General features: G+C 40.0%; 2 protein-coding genes across 3 annotated transcripts; both read left to right on the top strand.

The window, feature by feature from the left end:
* Positions 1-527: 527 nt before the first annotated feature.
* Positions 528-4,790, top strand: LOC308096050 (up-regulator of cell proliferation-like; the record flags this gene model as incomplete). The annotated part of the gene is made up of 1 exon (XM_080443324.1): positions 528-4,790. One exon carries the CDS (start codon positions 528-530, stop codon positions 4,788-4,790), a length of 4,263 nt encoding a protein of 1,420 aa, XP_080299450.1.
* Positions 4,791-6,951: 2,161 nt separating this feature from the next.
* On the top strand, positions 6,952-23,463 carry LOC308099133 (centrosomal protein of 95 kDa-like). 2 transcript variants are annotated; one of them, XR_013934358.1, is made up of 22 exons: positions 6,952-7,149; positions 8,046-8,174; positions 8,526-8,633; positions 9,088-9,198; positions 9,901-10,018; positions 14,065-14,183; positions 14,636-14,874; positions 15,520-15,589; positions 15,859-15,926; positions 16,511-16,704; positions 16,842-16,971; positions 17,292-17,421; positions 17,828-18,033; positions 18,277-18,369; positions 18,458-18,596; positions 18,842-19,011; positions 19,300-19,374; positions 19,568-19,720; positions 20,108-20,254; positions 21,352-21,423; positions 22,097-23,189; positions 23,220-23,463. XR_013934358.1 is itself a non-coding variant. In XM_080447745.1 (21 exons), exons 1-21 carry the CDS (start codon positions 7,125-7,127, stop codon positions 22,271-22,273), a joined length of 2,673 nt encoding a protein of 890 aa, XP_080303871.1. In that variant the 5' UTR covers positions 6,952-7,124; the 3' UTR covers positions 22,274-23,463. The 2 variants fall into 2 exon arrangements, 1 of the variants encoding a protein (XP_080303871.1); XM_080447745.1 differs by having other exon boundaries at positions 22,097-23,463.

The following is a 23,463-nucleotide window of genomic DNA, read 5'->3' as shown; positions in this document are numbered from 1 at the left end:
TTTTGTCATTTCCTATGGCATCCCTGAAGCAGAGCCCAACGCTATATTCACTGAAAGCTGTAGCACAACACTCTCTGAGCTACAACCTGACACTGAGTACAATATCAGTGTCTCAACTGTGCTGTCAGGTGGGGAAGGCGGGGAACAGAGTGAACCTGTGTCTATAACCATAAGCACAAGTAAGGATTTTGCATTATCATGAACAGAGTACATGATCCACTGGCTTGTTCACAACAAAAAATAAAATTTGAAGTTAATCTTACAGTATGTTAGTGTGTAGTTGTTAATGTTTTTGAAAATATAACAGTCAGTCATTAGTAAAAGTTTTGCCTACAAATATATATTTTGGACAGTTCTATATGAGAACAATAACATTAATTAATATATTATTTTGTTGTTGTTTTCATTATGGACTATGCCTAATCATGAAGTCATATAGTTAATGAACAATTGTATGCTTTTCTTAAAGGCTGTCTTTTTATACAATAATAAGTATTTATCTTTGTCTTTTCACAGAATCCTGTCTTATGGGGTTGTTATCCAGTGCAGGACTGAAAGACCATTATGAGCACAAACTCAAATTAAGTAGTGTTCTTGAGATAAACCACAATACTACATCAGATGAGCCACTTCATACAATGCAATCACTTCCAGGGGCATTTTTAAAGAAGCTCATGATAGCGAATGTCGATGCTAGGAGTGTTAGATGTGTAACATCGGAAGAAGACAAATACATTTTTGAGTTTGACAGTGGTGACAAAATGGAATCTGAGAGCAACAAAGTCAATGCTATCAACCCACTGGATCTCACAACTGCACTCTTTCTGTGCTCAGATAGTGCTCTGCAACAGGAGATGGTTCAGAAAATGGCAATGTGTCAATTTGCTGTTCCTCTCCTACTGCCAAACTGTGATACAAAAGAAACTACGTTAATGCTTTGGCCTATGCGAGAACTTGTCAAGAAGTTTAAACTCTGCACGTCTTCCGAGTCATTTGTTGAGGAAAGTATTGTGGCCTCTAAAATCCCATTAGTTTCCTTCGTCAGTCTAGGAAAGGACAGCTTAGGCAAGTATCAGATTTTGAGCAAGATGCTTAACAATGCATTTGTCCATCGTGACATGGATTGTGATGATGCCTCAAGAAAGATATCAGATGGTCTAGTTGAAATCAGCTGGTTCCTTCCGTGTGGGAACAAAACCATAGACGTGTTTGCTAAACCTGTGGCTGTGGCAAACCTAAGAGGAGACATTAGGTCATTTGACAAACAGTTCTCCTTTCTCTGTAACACATCAGCTGCAGTTTACATTTTCAGTGATGATTATGTGGCCACCCACAGTGCCCTGAAAGAAAAAAACAAAAGAGCACAGTATTTTGTTGTTATGAGTGGGGAGATTAATACTTTCCTAAAATTGCCCTCTTTCCGAAAATCGCCCTCATCTGATGATAGCAGCAAGTCTATCAAAATGATCTTCAAGAAAAAGCAACATGACGCAAACTTTGTGAATATCCTGATCTCATCTATTAATAACATTTCAGATAACAATCCAAATATTGTGACAATCGAAGACATGGCTGCTGTTGCTCATCACCATGGGATACTGGTAGATGAGGCCAGTGAAGAGTGTAGGAAAGCCAAAAGCCTGGCAGATGAACTCACCGGAAGAATAACAAAAGACACAGTGAATTTCAAAAAGGAACATCTACCTTTACAAGGAATCTTGAGGGAGCTCTCCCTCATAGATAAAGAAAAACGCAAAGCTGGATACCATGATATAAGCTCTCTAAAGACAAGGGAAGAGGAACTGAAGAAGAAACGGAAAAGTTTAAAAATGACAGACACAATGGAATGCTTCATCAGTGCAATATTAGGATCAAACACAGAACGATCCTATTTCCTGAAATGGATGAGAATCAACCTAGACAACTTATCTCGACAGTGCCTTTTGGATTTGAGAGCACAGTACAAAGGCCTTTGCCAGGAAAAAGAAATTGCCGGTTTGGACCAGAAAATATCTGCATGCTCTTTGGGGCTCGAGCATTTTCTCCGTGAACTGGGCCAACTGTATGAGTTCTACAATTCTGAAGACCCAGTCTCAGAAAACTGTCCTCAAAAGAGCCAAATCAAGAAACTTCCTCTAACATATGCAGAGATGCTGTTGGAAGGTCACCCAATTGAACTTGTAGATGGAGATGCTTTGGACATCCCGCTTAAGTGGATAACAGATGTACTTACATGTCTGCATTCTCATGAGAAATCCAACAGCAAGATCAAGGTAGTTACAGTATTAGGAGTCCAAGGCACAGGGAAATCAACACTCCTTAATGCCATGTTTGGAGCTCAATTTGCTGTAAGCAGTGGAAGATGCACACGAGGTGCCTTCATGCAGCTGATCAAAGTCAACAAAGAACTCAGAGAGGAGATGAAATGTGACTTTGTCCTGATCATTGACACAGAGGGACTAAAGGCCCCAGAGCTTGCTAAACAAAATGAGAGTCATGAACATGACAATGAACTGGCAACATTGGTGGTGGGACTCAGTGACATCACAGTTATCAACATGACGATGGAGGTCTTTGCAGAAATGAAGGACATGTTGCAAATTGTGGTTCGCACTTTCCTTGGGATGAAAGAAGTGGTGAAGAAACCAAAATTCCATTTTGTGCATCAGAATATCCCACATATATCTCCAGATGGCAACATAAGAGAAAGGAAAAAGTTGTTGGAGCAATTGGATGAAATGACTGTGGCAGCTGCCAAAATGGAAAACAATCACACCACAACCAAGTTCACAGATGTGATGGATTATGACTTAGACACAAGCTGCAGTTATATACCAGGGCTCTGGTACGGAGTCCCACCCATGGCTCCAGTTAGTATTGGATATAGTGAAGCTGTCTATGAATTTAAGAAGAAATTGATTCAAGACATCCAGAGATGCCAGAAAACAGAAGATGTAACAGATTTCCTCAAGTTGACAAGAAGACTAAGGGATTCCATGATGGCCAGAAAACTGAGACAAGACACTGAAGGCAAAGGGAGAAGCAAATTACAGACATCAATTGAAAGCAAAGAAGTGGAGCATGAAGCCGACAACATTAAAGGTCCACAGGCCTATTTACTTGAAAAGAAGATCCTGGACTTTCTAAGTCATTACAGGAACAATCAAGCAGCTTTTTCAGATGTAACGTTCAAACAAGAGTTTGAAAATGTTTGGAATAAAGCTGTTTCTGATTGTGAGATCAACTTCCAAGAACTCCCAAAGCGAGATATTCCAGAGGAGATTTCTGCCACATTGAGGGAAAATTTATCCAGCCATCATAACATCAACTGTATGGTAGATGAAGTGACTTTGGAGAAATGTGCGAGAAAGAGATTTGTTGTGGACTCTGGTGGCTTTTGGGAGAAGGCTGGTGGTTTTATAAAGCATCGAGACCAAGACTATCACAAGAAAAAACTGCAAGACTCTTGTGATGGGATCATCAATGAGTGTAAAGCCTTCATAACAGAGACCGTGGAAGAGGAAGGCGACTACTCTGAAACCCATATCCAAGACTTGTTAAAGATGATTGATAAATCATTCCAACAACAAAAGAAACTAGAACTCAGTGAGGAAACAGAAATAGGTCTCAAACTGCACATCTGTGGCATTGCAGCCACTGAGTTTCAGAAGATGCATGATGATTTCATTGCTAAAAACAACCCACAGTTGTTACTTCAGAAATGGAAGAAGAATTACTTTGAGGACTTCATGGGCAGGTTCCATGGCCGAGACCAGTGCCAGAACAAAGCAAGAGACTTTGTCAAGCTGTGTTTGCAACCAGCTGTAATGGATTATGTGAACAAGAAAACTGCTCCAGATATTGTAGAAGCAATGTTGATTGATTCAGGGTCAGAGGATTCCAGCCAACAAGGAGCACTCCAGTACTCCATTTTAAAACAGCTTCTTGACAAACCAGACTACAAGAAATACAAGCAATACATACACAACTATGAAAGGTTCTTAAAGACCTGGCTTGTGGATCAACTTGATGAGAAGCTTTCGGAGAATCCCTACCTGAAGAATTGTGAAAAGAAACATCTCACTCAGATAGTCAAAATGATAACAACTGCCATTTCAAAAGTCAGACACTCACCAAACACTGTCACGGATGTAAAATCATTCTTTCAGTCTCTTCTCAAAGAACTTGGGGAGAATCTTCACTTCCCGAAGAATGCTCTCAATTCCATCATGATTCTGGGCATAGAATACAAAGATCTGTTTGCTTCCTGTATCACAGAAACTGTGACTGAAATGGAGCGATTACTCTCAGCTGAATTTGACAAGAGGGTAGACATCAGAAAGAGACATCTACTATTCAAACCTCATTTGTTAAAACAACTGTTTGGCTGCAGAGAAAAATGTCCCTTCTGCAACGCTCCGTGTGAAGCTGGAGAGAGAACTCATAGTGAACACTTTTCCTCTGCTCACCGCCCGCAAGGCCTCAATGGCATCAGGACCTCAAAGATGTTGGTGACAGAAACATGCTCCTTCTCTGGGGTGAAAACATCAACTGCCAGCCTAACAAGTATTGAGTCAAAGGACTCCCATGCACTCTCCAATAAATGGAAATTAACTACAGGTTCCAACACAGAGGCCACAGACTACTGGAAGTATGTGATGCTCAAATTCAATGACAAAATAGCCAAGGACTGTGGTGCGCTTCCAGCTAAAATCCCTGACAGCTGGAGACACTTATCCTACATTGATGCATTGACTAGCCTAAAGAATACATTCAGCATGAAAAGCTAATTCTTAAGACATTGAGACTAGGTAACCAGCCACCTGGGTGGCTTCCTAGACCATGTTGGGGTGAAATGGAGAGGGTGGCAGAGGGGGAGACACAATCATTTGTTTTAAGGCAGATAACCTTACCATTGAATGTAAAAAATGATCTATTTACACTTTGTTGCCTAAATGGACAATTGAATAATTTTGAAGCTCTGCCCCTTGAGCTGTAATATGTTTTCCCTGATGAAGGCAGTGTTGGCCAATATGTTGGTGTTTAATGTTCTACACACTGATCTAGCCAGGCAATAAATGCGTTTTAAATCTTTGCTACCACAAGAGTGGCCTCTTAGAATAAGTGCCTCTACTTACATGATGATGATCTGAGACTACCTTACTACTCATAAGGTACCACCACCTTGAGCATTCCATTTGTTGTTTTTCAAATTGTATTGAGTATTGGATATTGTATCAGTTCTGCTGTATCTGTATATAATGTATGTACCATTTATTTCTTAAATGTTTTACACATCTGCCACAATTCTGTGAGTAATGAATGGTCATAATAAAATATTTGAATATTCATCTAATTCTCCCCACCTCTCTTTTCACATATCATATTAGTGAAACAATATACAGAGGAGATTATATATGTTAAAGATGCCTTTTCCCAGTGATGGATTGAATGCAAAATGTGTGATACAATTATATAGTAGTCTATTCTAATGGTTTTGATAACATCAGGGTTCATTAAGTATGGCAAGATTATTCAGTAAAACCACTAATACAAGATTTTGTGCATTACAGGGACTCACTTTAAAACATTTGTACAATGTATACTCTGGCTTTTGTGTGCATGTTGCTTTATTAAATATTTCGATATTGGATATATATAAGGGCAAACCTCGCTTCATCATCATAACTGAATATTCAATATCCAATTTTCAACCTATTTTAAAGAGGTTTGGCAGACGTACCGTAGTTAAGATGTGGGATTTCATACCAATGGATTCAGGTCCAGTAGGCACCTAAACCTTGTGGGCACCTCAACGTGAATGTTTTTTCCTAAATGTAAAAGAAAATTACAAATACATGTATGCTTTGGGGAATGGCCTAAAATAATGAAAAGTATACATGATTTCAACATCCATTGCACGGTACATCATTATCAGACCTAATGTTTAGCTTATCCCCAAAATGACTGGCTATCACAGGTTTTGTAGTAATTTCTAGTATTTGAATTATTTGAGAAATGTTGAGCCTTAAATGTAATAAAAACATATATCTATCCCCCCCCCCCCCCATTTGTAAAATAAATGTAGATATCCAATCTAAAATGAAATATATAATAAATATTTTTTTAAATGGTGCCAGGGGCCCAGATTAGTAAAGTCATCACTACTCTGGCTGGCAATGGGATATTTTTTCTTGCAGTGGATTTATGGCAAATTGCCCTGCCCATTATGGCGGACACGTTAATTCACCCCCAAACGGTACAATTCTATCCGAATTAATTGTATCCTTAATTTTTTTTTTTACATTTTGGATAAGATAGCCAATTTAACACCGAGGTGCCCACCTTATCCTGTTACCAGCTGAGCTGCCCACCTAACCGTGCTTCCGGAAACAAAGAACGACGGGATCGCAGTGTTGCCATGTTTGATTATTATAAGCGACTTTGGGCTAGTTTTTTCTTTAAAGTTGCTTGTAAATTATGAAACGACTTCTGGTCTTCAGCTACTGTTGGCAAAAACAAAAAATAAATCGTACAGAAAAAAATGTACTTTCCCTGTACTTTCGCTTGTTTCTTAAGTGAAGTTGCTTATTTGGGCTTGTTCTCTAATGTTGTTTAAACCAGTGGTTCTCAAAACTTTTCATGCCAAGGACCCCTCAGATTAATATACATTTGTAGACCCAAGTCACCCAACCTTCTGAAAACATTTTGTGCCAGACAGAGACTCCCATACAAGATTTTGTGGATTTGAAAAATATTTTCACTTTTTATCTTCCAAGATTTTTCTTTGAAAATAACATAGCTTGTAGATCGGCTATTTTCAAATAGCCAATGGACTAGAGTGCTCATGTGGCTTCTTCTAGACCTGGTTGCTTATTTCTCTCGCATAATCTGGCAACACTGCGGGATCGTCCAATGGGAGAACAGCTGCATTTAAATGAGTATCGACAACTCTGGCTGTGTGTGAGAGTTCCTTCCCTGTTTGTGAACAACATTAGTTAGTTCCTCCTTTAAGCAAAACTAACTTCAAGGACGTATGCCCAGAAATGAATCACATTTTATTCGAGGGCACTTTTTTTTAGTTAGTAAATAAATTGATTTGGAGCTCAACTGCCAGCAGTTTGATGGGAACCCAAGAGGGAGAAAGAGGTAAGACGAACCAGAGTACAGTAGCTAGCTAACATTAGCCGCTAACAATTACCCATTGTATTGCTGCTGTTGGCTCATAGCTTTAGTTGACCCAACAACCAGTAACACATTTAGGCATGGTTTCGTGTGGTTTACTTTCCGTTTATAGCCATTATTTGAAAGTATTAAAATGGCAGCAAGAGAGAACGAGTTTATGACATTTGTGGGCTAGACTATTGAGTACCCAATCACCCAACAACCTTCTACTTACGAAATAAAAAACTTCACTACAGTAAAATATAAGCTAAGTGCGTCTAGGTATCTAATGTTGTCTAATGGTTGCCAATAATCATCCTGATAATCATCCGATAACAAGCAATACAGTAATAATGAAAACAAGTGAACCTCTCTCTCTCTCTTAGTACTTATCTCTCTCGCCCCCTCTATCTCTCTCCGTTAGTACCCCTCTCTCTCTCTCTCTCTCTCTCTCTCTCTCTCTCTCTCTCTCTCTCTCTCTCTCTCTCTCTCTCTCTCTCTCTCTCTCTCTCGCTCTGTTAGTACTTACCCGCTCTCATCCCGCGGAATAACGTTGGCAAGTTTATGTCACCTAGGAGATTGTACTTTGTTAGTATCAGAGCTTTCAAGCAGAGAAGACTCGTCAATCTGTCAGTATATTGCTGTGCAATCAACATAAGGAAATACACAGTAAAATCCTCACTGCTCATTTAACTCTGACAGTGTACAAATGACATTTATACACATTACATTTGTACAATCTCAGAGTAAGTAATTTTACTGTGTAGACAGAGTGACCTACTTGCCTTGTACTGGCCTATTGACATAATTAAGTTAGATTGTGTTTAAAATCAATAAAAATAATATCGTCTTTTGGGTAACCACATTTCTTTCTTGTACAGATTGGGTGGATGTGGCGAACGATTTACTAAGCAAGTGCCACATAAATCTGAGGCTGAGGAAGCTGACAGACTGTGATGCCAATGTTTTTGTTGCTTTGTATGAGAACATCTTGGGGGAGAAAGTTCCAGGTGAGTACCAATTCCAACCCATAAGGTTGGATTTCAGTAATTGAGCTTAAATGTAAGCTGGGTCATTTGTAAAGTTTGAGATGCACTCTGTATTTGTTAAGACCACATTCCCCCTGAGCATGTTTAGAATGTTGAGAATGTGCCCTAAGAACTTCAAACCTGTTAATTACAAGACTTTATTTAGGGGGCTCTTGTCTTGCCTCTGGGACTGTTTTTAATGTGCATGTTGTTCTACATGCAAATGTAGAAGGATCTTTGAGCATTTGTTTGAACATACACAAGTCAAGTGCATTTGTGTGCACAGCACACATTGGTCATGTTATTTTTGTTAAGGCTTGTGCTTGTGTTTAGATTATATTGCTGCCCCGGCCAGTCAGGAGGATGATGTACATAACATTCAGTCTGTGATCGACTCCCTGGCTCTGGACTACCTTCAGATAAGCCTGTCACACATCACAGGTAACAAACTATGTCCCGCTTTGTACAGTTTTACTGTAACAACTAATTTGTTTAAGGAGCACTTCACAGATTTTCAACCTTGTCTTATTGTATTATTGGGTCATCCTTACTTGAAACCTGCTAATAGAAACTACCGTACAGCCTTTCTCTTCCTGGAAAGTTAGCATGCTTTAATAGAAGCATTCTTGCATCAATCATTTAAAAAAGACAGAAATGGTGCCATCTTCAATGAGCATAGTGAGGACCAGTTATATTAAGATAAGGCTGAAAATGGGTGACGTCGTGTGTGTGTGTGTGTGTGTGTGTGTGTGTGTGTGTGAGAAGTATGGCAAGTATGGCTAAGACTACAGCTTAATGATTAAGCTGTAGTCTTAGCCAACACAAACCCCCTTTGTACCTTAATGTTGGAGATTTAAAGGAAACCCCTAAAATAGTTTTCCCTTTGTGGCCATAGGGGAAAATGTGGTCATAGGGGACAGAGAGTCCATCAAGAACCTCTTGGAAATCTTCGATGGCCTACTGGAATATCTCAACGAGGAGATAAGTGAGGACTCACAGAATGGAGGTAGGAGGTTGATTCCTCTTTTATTGTGATGCTTATTCTTTCAGTGTGATTGAAAACCTGCCTCTCAATGCTATACTGACACAAGGCTGTGTGGATAAGATCATCTATCTGTGCACAAATCTGATCCGGACAATTTTTTTTACCAAATACATCTATTGATACTGTGATAATATCACATTGTGAAATGTTTTTTTTATGGCTCAGAATAATGGACGTGTTGTGATCTTGTAAGATCGGTTATTTTTGCCATTGTGGCCATCGAGGCTAGTTTAAAACCAACTTGTGCAAAGCTTTGCTGGGAGTGGTTGTCATTTTTCACTGTTTAACTGGTAGAGTTGAGTGTGCTTTTCTGTCCTTCCATTGTTTGTCCCCCTGTCCACTGCCAAACAGCAATTAGAATGTGATGATTGCATTTCCCTCTCAAAATGCAGTGCATTTAATTACATGATGACCTAGATTTGCACTTCTTCACTTTTGGGATAAAAGACGCCGTGGGTGTTGTTTTGTTTGAATACAGAGCATTTGTGCTATTGTGGAAAGTTCACTGTAATCTTGCCATATTGATATGAGCACTGATGTAATTGGTACAGTGAGACATGCCTCCACCCATGTATCAAATTCATTTGAACAATTGTATGTTTGTTTCTATGTTGATTTGAATTTGTTTAAAATCTTCTGCATTTCTCCACTTTCTTTAATAAGAACCGAATGACAGTGTCATTGATGATGTCCTGCATGGTAGCATCAGGCCAGAGGCCGCCGAGGTCACAGAGCAGAAGGATGCCATGTTGGAGAGAGCATCCCAGTCTTCCAGTGGACAGTGAGTGTTTGATAAAGTTGATCATGCTTTTCTACTTTAACCACTTAAGCCCTATTCTAAATAAATAAATGAATAGCTGTAGACCTTGTAGATCGGCTATTTTTGAAAATGTTCACCTATAAGATGCTCACTATACAGACGCAAGGTTGAAAGTGGTCAATGCACGCAACTCGTCTCAAAGTATGAGATGGGAGAAACAAATATGTATGAATTGGATCCATTGTGTTGATTCTATAGATTTTAATGCAAAACACTAAACACTAGTGCAGTGTATTTAAATAGAAATTAAAAAACACTATAAATATTATTTTGTTGTTCAAATACGTTTTAAATAGCTCTGTATTTGGAGACTACTCGCTCGCTGCTATAAAGTGTTTGTTATGCAACAGGGGTCTCTGTCTCTACAGCTCTTTAGTAAACAGAAAAACAGAAATATGCGGAAAGTTGTGAAATATGCGGCAATATGCGAAAAGTTGCGAAAAATGTGAAAAGTTGCGAAATATGCGCTATTTATGCGAACCGCATATTATGCGATGCAGCTTTTTTGAAAAAACATTACCCCCGCATAATTATACGCCATTTTGATGATTATGCGGTAAATTCTGCGATCGCATAATCGCATTTTTCTGGAGGGTCTATGTAATACATATATGACATACAATTACCAAGTATTTCATTTATAAACATCCTCCTTTGATTATAAATGATAGTGTTAACTAGAGATGCCTTGAGTGGGTCGACTTTTCTAACAAACCAAACTAAATTGGTATAACTCTCAGATAAAAATGTTTGTGTAAATATTTAACATTAAGGATCTTAAAGTCTGATTTATTAGTTGCCCGTCTGTATCTCTCACCGAAAATAGCTGATCTGTAGATGTGCTATTTTCAGTGTGCTATACAGGCATGTAACAAACTATATCAAGCCCTTAACAGTCAATATTCAATTTTAAGCTTTTTCCCCACACAATGCCCATGGGTTCAAACATTTTCTTAAATTTAATGGACTTATTTTTTCACATATTTTGGATACATTTTAACATTTTTCAACATTTCCCCATGGACCACCTCTAAAGCTGGCTCCAGACCAATCCAAATCGGCCCGACTTTGGGCCGATTTGGCTTCGGGAAGCGTCGGCCAGTCGGTTAGGGGTCCGTCGGCCAGTCGGTTAGGGGTCCGTCGGGACCTTTTCGGCCGACCCAGAGCCGACCGAACATGTTCAGCTTTTTAGCCGACTGGCAGAGCAGTGGCAGTGACAACAAAGGGCTGTCGGTGTTGCCAGATTATGTGAGAGAAACAAGCGACCATGTCTATGAAAACCTACATTCACTGTTTCTCGTTGTTGCTCCCAGAGAGAGAGAGAGAGATTGATTGATTTGACCTAGTTTTGCGCAGTTTTGGTGCGCAACACAACCCTCGTTTAAGTGAATTGCTTTCACCTGCTGCTGCTGTGTGGAGCGCAGTGGTGGAAAAAGTACTCAAATGTTTTACTTAAGTAAAAGTATCAATACTGCAATGTAGAAGTACTCCGTTACAAGTAAAAGTCCCGAATTAAAAATGTACTTGAGTGAAAGTACAAAAGTATTGGTATCAAAATGTACTTAAAGTACCAAAAGTAAAAGTACTCAAATGTTTGAAAATAGCAGATCTACAAGCTCACAACGCGTCGCTTCGCGACGCGTTGTGAGCTTGTAGATCGGCTATTTTCAAATAGCCTAGGTATAAAATAGAGCTAAAGTGGTTACTGTATGTTTTATAATGTAATAATTTATATCTGCAAAGTAACTAATAACTAAAGTTTTCAAATAATTGTAGTGGAGTAAAAGTAGAATATTTTCCTCAGAGATGTATGGAGTAGAAGTAAAAGTACTGAAAATTAGAAATACTCCAGTAAAGTAAAAAATCCTCAAAAGTGTACTTAAGTACAGTACTTGAGTAAATGTACTTAGTTACTTTACACCACTGGCGGAGTGTGCGCTACAGGGCATATCTCCAAGCCAGGGTGACCTACCCAGGCTCATGAAATTCATATGCAGGCATAGTAGCCAATTAGAATGAAATCCGCAAAAACGGACTCATATACTGATACAGAACCATATATTGGCTATTATATTATGGCTGTCGGGTGGAAATCTTGTATGTTCCTTTTTTATTATTATTTAAAAACAATTTAAAATCGTGAAAATAGCCAATCTACAAGCTGTAATTATTAATAATTAAGAAATACTATATTTTAAAGAGTGAAAAATCAACTAAAGTCATTATTAGTGCAAGTTCATTCACATTTCATTTGAATGAAAATAACTGAATCTAATGTGATTAATGTGATCCCTACTTCAGTCAGTGAAGTCCAGGGCTGAATGTGACATATTGAGACCTATATAACTAAATATTGGTCATTTGCCAACACATTATTTTGTGAAATAAATGGGTTATATTTCACAGATAGTTATACTATTCTTATAATATATTAAAATACAATGATCCTTAACCTTCAAGTTAAATGCATTATTTCCGTGGACTTAAAAATCATTTTTGGACTTAAAAATCATTATTATTTTTTTGGATGGCCTTCCTGCCCTGGCAGGAAGACCGGGCAGGGCCTTTGTGCCCTCCAAAAAATTACAACACCAAAGGCCAAGTGGCCTTGCCCCTAAAATGACGAAATTCCAGGCTTGAATGCAATAGATGTACTCTGAGTCTGTTACAAGTAAAAGTCCAGAATTCAACATTTACTTGAGTAAAAGTACTAAAGTATTGGTATAAAAATGTACTTAAAGTACCAAAAGTAAAAGTACAAAAATGTTTGAAAATAGCAGATCTACAAGCTCAGAACGCGTGCATCGCAACACGTTGTGAGCTTGTAGATCTGCTATTTTCAAATAGCTTATAGGTATAAAATAGGGCTAAAGTGGTTAATGTATGTTTCATAATGATTTATATCTGCAAAGTAACTAGTAACTAAACATTTCAAATAATTGTTGTGGAGTACAAGTATAGACAATTGGAAATACTCCAGTAAAGTAAAAGTACCTCAAAATTGTACTTAAGTACAGTACTTGAGTAAATGTACTAGTTACTTACACCACTGCACGTCAGTGAAGAAAAAACGCTGGGAACATCCCTAAGTGGCTTTGCAGGGAAACAAGCCCAAAGTCGCTTATAATAAGCAGACCTGGCAACGCTGGCAGGCTAAAAGTCAAATTAGCACATGAATGGCCAGTCGGCTGACAGACTTAAATGCCAACTTTTGCCAACCGAATACCAGTCTGTTGCAGTCTGGAGTAGTCTGCAATAGTCTGGACGAGTCTGTTTGGTGCGGAGTTACCTTAAGGACTACTAGTTGTCCACAGACCACTGGTACATGACTCTCCCACTGTGTGTTTATCAGTGTCAGTAGCTCTGTTGACACAACAGCTAGTTAGGTAGCTCTGCTCAGTGCTCACCAGGGCCATTAATTCATTTCTAAACACAAAGGCGGATCTGTTAGCTGTCTAGTGTTTTTTCCTTCGTTACATTGTTGCAGTCAAAGTACAGTATGTGCTGTCTTTTAAATGTGTTCCTACTTTGTATTCTTTACAATGATTAAAATGATGAGTATTTGAGTTGTGCAGAAGAGCTGCTGGTGCCCCAATGATGCAGAATAATGTAATAAGAGTAACACAGAAGGAATCACAAATGATAAAAGAAAAGGTTCGATGTGCAATGCCATCAATAGAGTTTATTTGATCCAATCTGCATTTCTGTAAAGTAAACGCAACCCAATGAAACCTGATGATGTCAAATGTTTACCAGGAAACACAATGAAATGATACACAGTACACACACCCAATTGGAGAGTAATATGCTCCAAACTAATCAACCTTTAAATGGATAAGATTTTCTGTTAGTGTTTCTGTGTCTTTTATGAGATGTTGTTGGTGAACCCATTAGCTGTCCAAATTAGAACTATCAGTAAATTGTTATATTTACGGTAAGTGCACATATATAAAGGTTATCTGACAGGATGAATCAATGATGGGTCATCCTTACATCTTCTCCCTCAGGTCCACTGTCCAGTCCAGTAAACATTCCCTGCATTCTTGGAATGCAGAAGAGACGGGATCGACCAATGAACTCATTGGGCTGGGAGATACTGCACGCACGTTCACAGCCAAACAAGAAGGTTAGACCCTCACACACGGACACATGATGCAACATTTTCACTTGTGTTCTTTTTTTCTTCTGACATTAACTGTCAAACCAATAAGCATCTTGTTGTACTCTTTATGCACATTTAGATGTCACCAAAATAAAGTGGCATGGAAATAAAACGCATAACTTTTCTTGAGTATTTATTTCTCCTTACAGCATCAAATATTTAAGGGAATTGTTCTGTTTTCAAGCAGTTTTGCATAAAATGCATCCCTCTTAAGTGCAGTAAAGCATTGTACATAGTAATATCTCATACCAAATAATGCACATTTGTGTAAGCAGTTTAGCTATCTGATTTATCAATAGGTTGTTTTGAACATATTTATTTCATGATTTAGTTTGGCATCAGCAGACATCAACTCACAGCGTTGTACCTACTTAGCTATTGAGTGAAGTGCATTCATTCTTTTGTTCCCCCTACAGCAGTGGTGGCGGTCCCTCCCTCATTGTTGGAACCTGTCACCACCTCTGACCCTCTGGACACCCAGGCATCTCTACTGAGGGAACCCCTGCACCCAGCTGCCATCCCTTTACAGCCCCCTTACCAGACCACAACGCCCCACAGGCCTGACGCAGCCCCATACTCCCCCAGCCAGTATCCCCTTGCCAACGGGCTCAGTCACGGACACAGAGAGGAGGAAGCCGCTCCTGCCACTGCAGTGGTGAGCTTGTACTATGACGTTTACTAACTGTATGCCAAACATTTACACATTTGTTTGTTATTTTGCATGTTTTTCTTATTATATGGGCATACTTTGCAAGCATAATTTGGCATCTTCTTGACATTTTTAAAAATGACTGTACAAGCATACAATGCTGCAGCGTGGCCACGGACGGTTTACTACATCACTCCTAACGTCTTACACATTCCAACTCAAATTGGAGCTATGTGCACATGCAAACCACACATATAAACACACACTGTCGTCTAGTTTGAGGGCGGTAAACGTTCATGTTTATCGGGTTATTGTCAATATTCCTGCTGTGCTAAATGTGCATTTTTCATTGCTTTCGTGCTAATTATTCTCATTGATTATCCAGAGGTAATTTATGAACCTCTGAATGCCCCAGAGACTATTACTTTCATCTTAATCACAATCATAAGTAGGCCTGGGCAGTATTGAGTGATTCTATTGATTTTAATGCAACACTAGTGCAGTGTATTTAAATAGAAAAAATAAAAAAAACTTTATAAATATTATAAAAACTGAGTATTCAGTTTTATCGTCCAATAAAAACATGTAATAGCCCAGACAGTGAGATTCATTTTCCTTGAACTTGCCTCTCACTTTTCCACATTCTCTCAGAACTCAAGGCAAATGGCAAATGCAGTTTATACAAATGGACAACAATCTCCTATCCTGTGCCACTCTCCTGGTGAGTGAAAACGGAAAGCAATCACTGCTCTGACTCAATTCTTAGGTCTGTTTAACCGAATCAAGATTTGTCTCAAACCCACAACCTCCGTGGTGGTGGCCAGGAACTTTACCACTGCGTCACCCGAGCGCCTCTAATATCAGATCTTGTTGAAATTCTGTGGATTGTATGTGTGTCTGTGTATGTGGGTTTGTGTTTGCATGTTGTGTGTTCTTAAAAGATAAAGTATGCTTTACATTTTCAATGCTTATATCCTGCTTCATTCCCAGTTCTGAGTGAGAGGTCTGCCTCCAGTCGACAGAGAACCAGGGTAGTGGAGGAGGGTGAACAACTAGAGGTACAGTAGGACAGAAAAACTCTTATCACAGCTCTTGCCACTTATCTTGGCTTGCTAACATTAGCAATCCATTTATTAAAGGCACACTTCACCGTTGGTCAACCGTATCTCCATATAATGGTCCCCACTAATTGTCCTTATAGGGTGTTTACTTGCTGTGTCTCTTAGAGAGGCAGGCTGTGGATAGCTCAAAAAAGTACCTGCCAATGACATGAAATCTTCACAGTGTCATTCTTGTTATTTTATCAGACTTTAAACTGCTCACTACTAGAGACCAGAACACCTTTACACATGATATGTTATACTCTACATGACGAGTAAACTGATTCTGATTACTAGAATCGGTGAAGTGTCCCTTTAACTGTATTCTGCTGCTGAATTGATTTTATATTACTGTGGAAGACTTCCATTGAAATGCTTCAAAGGTTTATATCATATTTAAAAAATCACTGGGAGCTTTGGAAGCCTATTCCTTTCATTTTGCACTTTTCCCCGTTTTTTGTTTTTGTTTTTCCACCATCCTTTCATGTGGCATCTCTCGTACTCTGAGGCCCTTTACTAATTTCAACTTTTTATGTCTGCAGCCAACTAACGGTGGTCCCAGGAGGGTCCTGTTCCGCACCAAGCCAGACGTGCTCTTCCTCACCCTGCCGGACGATGTGGGGACCACGGCACAAAGCCCGGCCGCGTATGAGGACGAGGAAGATGAGGAGGATGTAAGCCCCACCCTACACCAACAGAACAGTCGGCCACCGTATGAGGAAAGGAACGGTCTCAGGTGAGATTGTCAGTCAGCATGACAGATATTGGGGAGAGGGGGTTAACATTGAATAAAGAAGGTTCTTGCTGTGTCATAGCTCATACACATAGTTGATTTTCTATGTTTTATGCGTCTTCATGTCCCCCCACGAGTAGCAGTAGCCGGGTTGGGGAGGACGATTACAGGGAGCCTCTGTCCTATCACGGACAGAAGAACAAGCAGGCGGAACAGGAGCTACAGGACATGTCTCAGAAGCTGTCCAGACGGCTGGAGGACCTCGACCAGGTGGGCACACGTCTGTTTCTCGGTGTGGCGATTGTACATGGCGATTCACCTCAAAATTGGAGCCCCTTAGAATGTTATGGGGATTTTCATCATACATTTTTTTGGGCCCCGTTTTGACGGGCATTTCAAAGCACAGCCCTTTTTTTTTTTGCAAGTAAACTTTGATTTTATGCTGTATAATATATATCATATCGTTTGAATGTATTTGAAAGATATTACTTGTATAACTAAGTGGGCATAGTATTTATTTTTTTACAAGCCTGCATTTGGCTTTAAATTTATGTGAATTTATGTGTGTGCTTGTTTCGGTATTCATGTAGATGTTAAAGCGAGCGCTGGGTGAGAGTGGCGAGTCCAGTGATGTCAGAGAGGATGTCAGAGAGGAGGACAAGCAGTCCCACCACAGTGACAGCGTCATGGAGTGTCGCAGGACCCCCGGACCACACACAGGTTCCTATTCTGCACAGTGCACACGCACGCTTTCTCATGCTGTGTCAAGAAAGATCAGATAAAGTTGCTGCTTTCTCAAATGTCATCATCATCACTGTGTCTGGTATTTTACATAGAGTTTGCAAGTCAATTGAACAGTATGCAAATGTTATCTGTGACCTGCGGCTGAGGAACACATTAGACTAGAGCGATGACTCATCTAGCAGTGTATTGATTCTACTGGTGGGTTACTCCTACTTTTGGCAAACAACACTAGGATAGGATGTAACTGAAATTAAGTTTTTATTATACAATGCAAAAACAGGGGAAGAGTTGGTTGTGTTTTTATCAAAAGCATAGTAAGTCATAAGTGTCAGCAAATACTCTGAATGAAGTTCCTTACACTTTGCCCCGAACCCTCTGCCAGATGCATCTCAGCTTCAAGCCGCTCACCGGACACGTTCCCTGTCGCCATCTCCACCGCGGGCATGTCATTCCGTGCAAGGACAGCCAGAGGGCACCTCAAGGGAGGCGCTGAGCCTGGATGACAGGAGACAAGCCAACCTCACTGCTCCTATCCGCACACGGCGACAAGAGCTACGACACAAACACAGTCACAGGCGACACAGTGAGGTATGGATCGTTGATATATGACAGAGAGTGAATTGAAAAGAAGGTCACTCACAATGCAACCGGCAGAGTACCAACTCCCTTGATTCAAATGATGCATACCTTCTATGTTTGCTGGAAGATTAATGTTCCAATGCAGCACAAATGACCTAGCAGCACGAAAGACAACAATAATTAAATTAAGCCATGTGTGTCTCTGTCTCTCTCTATCTCTCTCTCTGTCTCCTTGTCTCTGTCTCTGTGCAGCTGGTGAGTAAGGCCTATGAGGAGGAGCTGAAAAAGTTTGAGAATAGAGAACGGGCAAACTTGGCGAAGGAGCGACTCAAAGCCCAGGAAGCTGTAAGTAACAGCATGATTATGGATGAGAGCTTATGGTTACTTTGGTTAGGTTCTATGATGCTGACATAAAAACTGTCTGTATGCTAAGGAGCGGGAGTACAGAGAGGCTATACTGGAGGACATCCCCCAGACCCCCAAACTGTCCCCAGCTAAAAGACGAAGTCATCAGTCGCCCCGCAACAGGCAGACCACACAGGGACGCGACTATCCCAGGAAGACTCAGCCAAGTAAAACGAGACTTTCTGTTTCCCAATCTCTTGAGACTTTGTAAATGTACATAACTGAAAAACCTTTTTAAAAGAACAACCTTCTGAAGTGCAAACCTAAACAACTCAGTGAAGTGAAGCTACACTCATAAAGTAAAGATAATAATTTCATTATTGAAGCATCAGCAATCATTTTCTTTTTTTCTTTCTTCCGTTCTCTGGCTGACAATCTCATTCACATTCATCCCTGTTCTTCCACCTTGCAGTGAAGGTGAAGGACAACGACCTCCTCCCAACCCTCCTGGAGGAAATCCCCCATCTCCACATCTCGCCCCACACCATGGGCCGCATGTGGGAACAGCAGTTGGAGCAGGTAGACAGACTCCACGCCGTCTCCTCCTCTCACAGCCGCCACCGCAGCAAGCTCTCCAGTCAGGTGGGAAAATGCATTTTTGTTAACCACTTAAGCTCTATCTCATACTTCATCATACCATGGTGTCACAAGCCGATCTCTCAAGCTTAGGATTGACATGTCCAAAATAAGGATGCCAGGTTGAAAGTGGTTAATACCTCATATACTGTGCACATCGTGGCTTGCGTGTTGCCATAGACATTCACAATCCACCTTTTGATTAATGTGGCCGGTTGGATATCATGTGTGTGTGAATTGAAATGTATTTGATAAAGGTGACCCTTAAGTGATTCAATACATTTTTGCTTCCAGGTGGAGGAAGCTCAGAAAAAACATGACCTACTGGTGGAAATCATCCACAAAGAGCAGGAACACAACAAGCGCCTGGTGAGCCTCAGCACTCCTGTGTTCAACACCTCTTTGTAGAATTTGCCAAGTTAAAAACAGCTGTCATTGCCCAAGCTGTCAGGGCACACACATGCACAATGGATTCCCCAACTTGTTTAAGAGTTAACAGATGTACTTAATGTGGAACAAACAACCAACTGGTCAGTGTCGAGCTAAGATTTCTATCTTCCAGGGGGATTTTAAAGACCGTATCCAGCAGCAGAAATCAGCCCAGAACAGACTTAAGGAACAGAGGCAGCAGATTGCCCGAGCCAAGAAGTACCACAGTGACTATCATGTGCAGTTCCGCGCCCGCCTCATGCGGGCACGCTCCAAGGAGGAGAGGGTGGGTAGCGGGTGCCTTCTTTTCATTTGCTTGTTTTTCATCACACCTATTTCACATTCAGTTGTATTTTCTGGGGGGGGACGCGCAACGGGGGGCCGCGACGGGACGCGCAATAACCCCACGTTTGCAACTACTTTTGCCTGCGCACTTCACCGGGTATGGACTGGTTATTATAATTTAAGATTATGAATAAATGATATGCAAGTCTGTGGTATTAGTCATCTTGGGCGTGTCGGGTGATATTTCTGTGTGTTTTTTGTGTCTACAAGAAATTAAGAGCCACACACTCCCAACAACCCCCGCCATAAAATTATATAAAGAAAGATATTAAAAAAAAACTCAAAATTGAGTACAGTGACTAAGCCTACTTTGAACATTTGTGTGTAGATGTTTCGTCAGGTGTTTGAGGAGGGCCTGGAGCTGCAGAAGGCTCGCCTGCGGGAGCAGAGGGCCTACGCGAGGGAGCAGCGTCTGGAGCACCAGCACCGACATCAGGACCAGATCAAGTCCATGGAGAACTACTACAAGGACCAGGTTAGTGAGGAACTTACATGAACAGAAACACATGGACACAGTGCCACTTCAGACGGTCCATTTTCGGCTGTCGCAGGTCCAAAACGACAGACCAGAACCCTAAGGGACCCGTGAAATTTGTACAATTCTTTTTTACGCTACACCATGTGGATTCTAGCTGCTACATAGCAGCCTACAATTAGACTAATTAATAAGAATAATGACATCAAATTGCATGTTTTCACATTGATGAAGAAGGAATCCTTGATCCTGTTTGATGAAACTCAGCTGTCAGCCTGGCACGCATGTGCAGCTCAAGTTTATTCCACCTTATTTTGTACTGCAGTACTGATCCTAGGTCAGCCTAATCATCAAGCAGCACTTCATGCTTTTCTTTCCTGATCAGTGCTGAGTACAGGTATTTTCGGGTCCACTTGGGTATTATACATAATGATAAACAGACCTGGGACCTGAGGTAATAGAATCTAAACCAAACCAGACCCCATTGACCATAATAAAATGTACAGGTCTCAGGCATTGTCGGTATTTTCTGTTCAGGTAGACGGGTCAGGCACGAGCAGATCAATTGTATTGTAGTAGGTACTATGCACCACAAACCTGGAACAATATTCCAGGTTACATTAGACAATCCCCAACCATAGCCGTTTTTAAGTCAAAATTAAAAACGTATTTATTTAACATTGCTTACCCTACCCAATGATGGCTAAGAACAGCTAGGTCTTGCCTGGTCTTTAAATGACTGTCACTTTTTTTTTTTTTTTGTATAAAAGGTGGGAGTATTTTTTATTTGCTCCTTTATCTTATTTTAATTGTATCTATTATATTTTCCATTTCTTTTTAAAGTGCATTGTTGCACTATTTTTTTTATTCTGTAAAGCACTTTGAATTTCCCTGGTGTATGAAAAGTGCTATATAAATAAAGTTGCCTTGCCTAGTATAGAAATGCAGTAATTTACACACAATATAGATGCTAGTCTACAGAAAACTGATAGCTACTACTACCATATTCACATGGTTGCCATTTGCTCTTGCATCATATCCTCCTGCAGAGAATAACGTAGGAATATTCAAGTTGTGATATGGTCATTCTTTTGCAGTTCTCGTTATTGGCTGAAATGCTTGCAGAAGAAAGGCACGAGATCCAGGTTCGGAAAAAAGCCCAAGAAAAGGTAAATGTCCAGGGTGTGATTGCACCATCTGTATGGAAGTCAAAACTTAAGCCTAGTTGTAGCATAGGTGGCGACTTAAGTTATGACTTACACACTACTAAATATTACTGTGTTGCACCACATAACATAATTAAAACACAGCTGCATGTGTGACCTAAATATTTACACAAACCCTTGATCTGGAATAGCAGTTAATATAGAGTGGCAGACCGTTATAAGCTCTTTTAGTAATATATTAATATTATGTGTCTACACAATACTTTATGGAGAGTCTACATTTTACACAATGTCATTTAGTAGCTACCTGTAGGTAGTTACAATTTAGGCATTTAGCAGACACACTTATTCAAAAAGTGCTTCAAATAATCTAGGATCTAGATCTAAGTGAGTGGGAAGGGCTGTAGGGGTTGGATTATGTCCTGAAGTTACCAAGCCCCTAGTATGAATTTTACGTTGCAACTTAATAACAGCTGCTTATACTATAATGGAAAATATGAATATCCAGTCAGGGTGAAATGTTGACATTTATTAGGAAGATTCAGTCTATAAATATTGCTACCACAACACTCACACTGTACATTTTGTCAGGTTTGTAAAACTGTCTTCCTCTTTGTTTGGTCCCTCAAGAATGCTGGCGAGAACACTCGTTTACTCCTCCCTTCTGTCTTCGCAGGCTCTGTTGAAGATGAAGCGAGAGCTGCGTTCCAGGATGGAGCGTGAGATAGGTGAGCTGCAGAAGACCGTCATTCAGAACGACGAGGACGACTGCTTCAGAGACCTGGAGGTCCAGAGGCTCCGTGGCCGTGTTCAAATGGCCTCCTTTCAGTACAACAACGGCTGTCTGCACTGACCCGGTAGTTGGGGAACAAGAGTGCATTCTGCTCAATGTGAAATACTTTGTTAAATCTTTAGTTTACGTTTTTACACTAAAGAGAGGATGCAGTAAGAGACAGCATCATCACTAGCAATCCAACACAGAAGGTACGACATGTCCTGGTGAAAATTATGTATTTTCTGGCCTCTTCCTTGTTTTTACCCAGAAGAGAAAATGGATATTTAAAAACCATATGAGATCCGGATTGTCATAGAATTTAATCATGTTTATTCAACCATTTAAAACAAAAACATGGGTTAAAAGTCAAGGTGTATGTATCTTGGTAAACCCAGCCAGTTGCCTTTTCCCCCCTTTTATTTTTCAAAGAATTGTGGTGCCTACGGTATAGAGCAAGTGTTTCATGGTAAACTTAATGCACACCCAATATGTTGCTATTAGCACACTCTTCCTCTCACCTGAGCTGCTAAATGTGAACACATTGGACCAAGTCCTTCTCTTCCACTGTTTTTAATACTTGATTATTTAAGAATGACCTAAAACGACTCCCTCACTGTGCGTTTGTGTGTGTGGTGCCATTATTACATTGTGTCTAGTAGCAAAGACTATACAATTTTAGCAAAGTTCAATACATTTTCCTCTTCCCAACTGGGATCATTGTGGTTAAATGGATGCAACGCTAATAATGAGAATGAATGTCACACATCACACTGTCAGGATTTACATTCCTTATGACTTCCTTTGTTTTATTCCTACCTACCTTATGCTGGATGTCTTCCGTACCATTTTAACTGTGCCAGGGACCTATTTATTTAATTTTAGCATTATGTTTTTTGTTTTTTACTAACTGGGTTGTGCTTTCTGATCACCAGGGGGTGATCATAATCAGATTTCTGTAATGTTTCTATCCATCTTGATTATATTTAATTAATAAGTATTATCGAGTTGTCTTGAGTTGTATCAGCTTCCCAAATAGTAAGAGATATAAAAGCTTTATCAAAACAAACGTACAATGGACTAAAGCACTAGCTAATTTGGGGTGAAAATATTAATCAATTTATGAAGTCCAGAAAACGCCGTTTTAATATAGCTTTTAGAAATTAACATTGTTTTCAGAAAATACCAATTATATGATCACACTATAGAATGCAATGCAAATACAATACCAATATTGTGGATTCTGTCTAATCAACACATAAATGCCCGAT

The sequence above is a fragment of the Gymnoscopelus braueri genome (genome assembly GCF_963280865.1).
Source record: "Gymnoscopelus braueri genome assembly, chromosome: 2".
In the NCBI taxonomy this organism is placed as follows: domain Eukaryota; kingdom Metazoa; phylum Chordata; class Actinopteri; order Myctophiformes; family Myctophidae; genus Gymnoscopelus; species Gymnoscopelus braueri.
Note: the sequence above shows the minus strand (reverse complement) of the source record. Positions and strands in the feature narration are given on the sequence as shown.

Excerpts from the sequence above, each read along its gene's own strand:
- LOC308099133 (XM_080447745.1), top strand. The coding sequence starts at position 7,125 with ATGGGAACCCAAGAGGGAGAAAGAG. Across the intron at positions 18,370-18,457 it reads GACTCAAAGCCCAGGAAGCT|GAGCGGGAGTACAGAGAGGC; the intron begins GTAAGTAACAGC and ends CTGTATGCTAAG. Across the intron at positions 18,597-18,841 it reads TCCCAGGAAGACTCAGCCAA|TGAAGGTGAAGGACAACGAC; the intron begins GTAAAACGAGAC and ends TCCACCTTGCAG.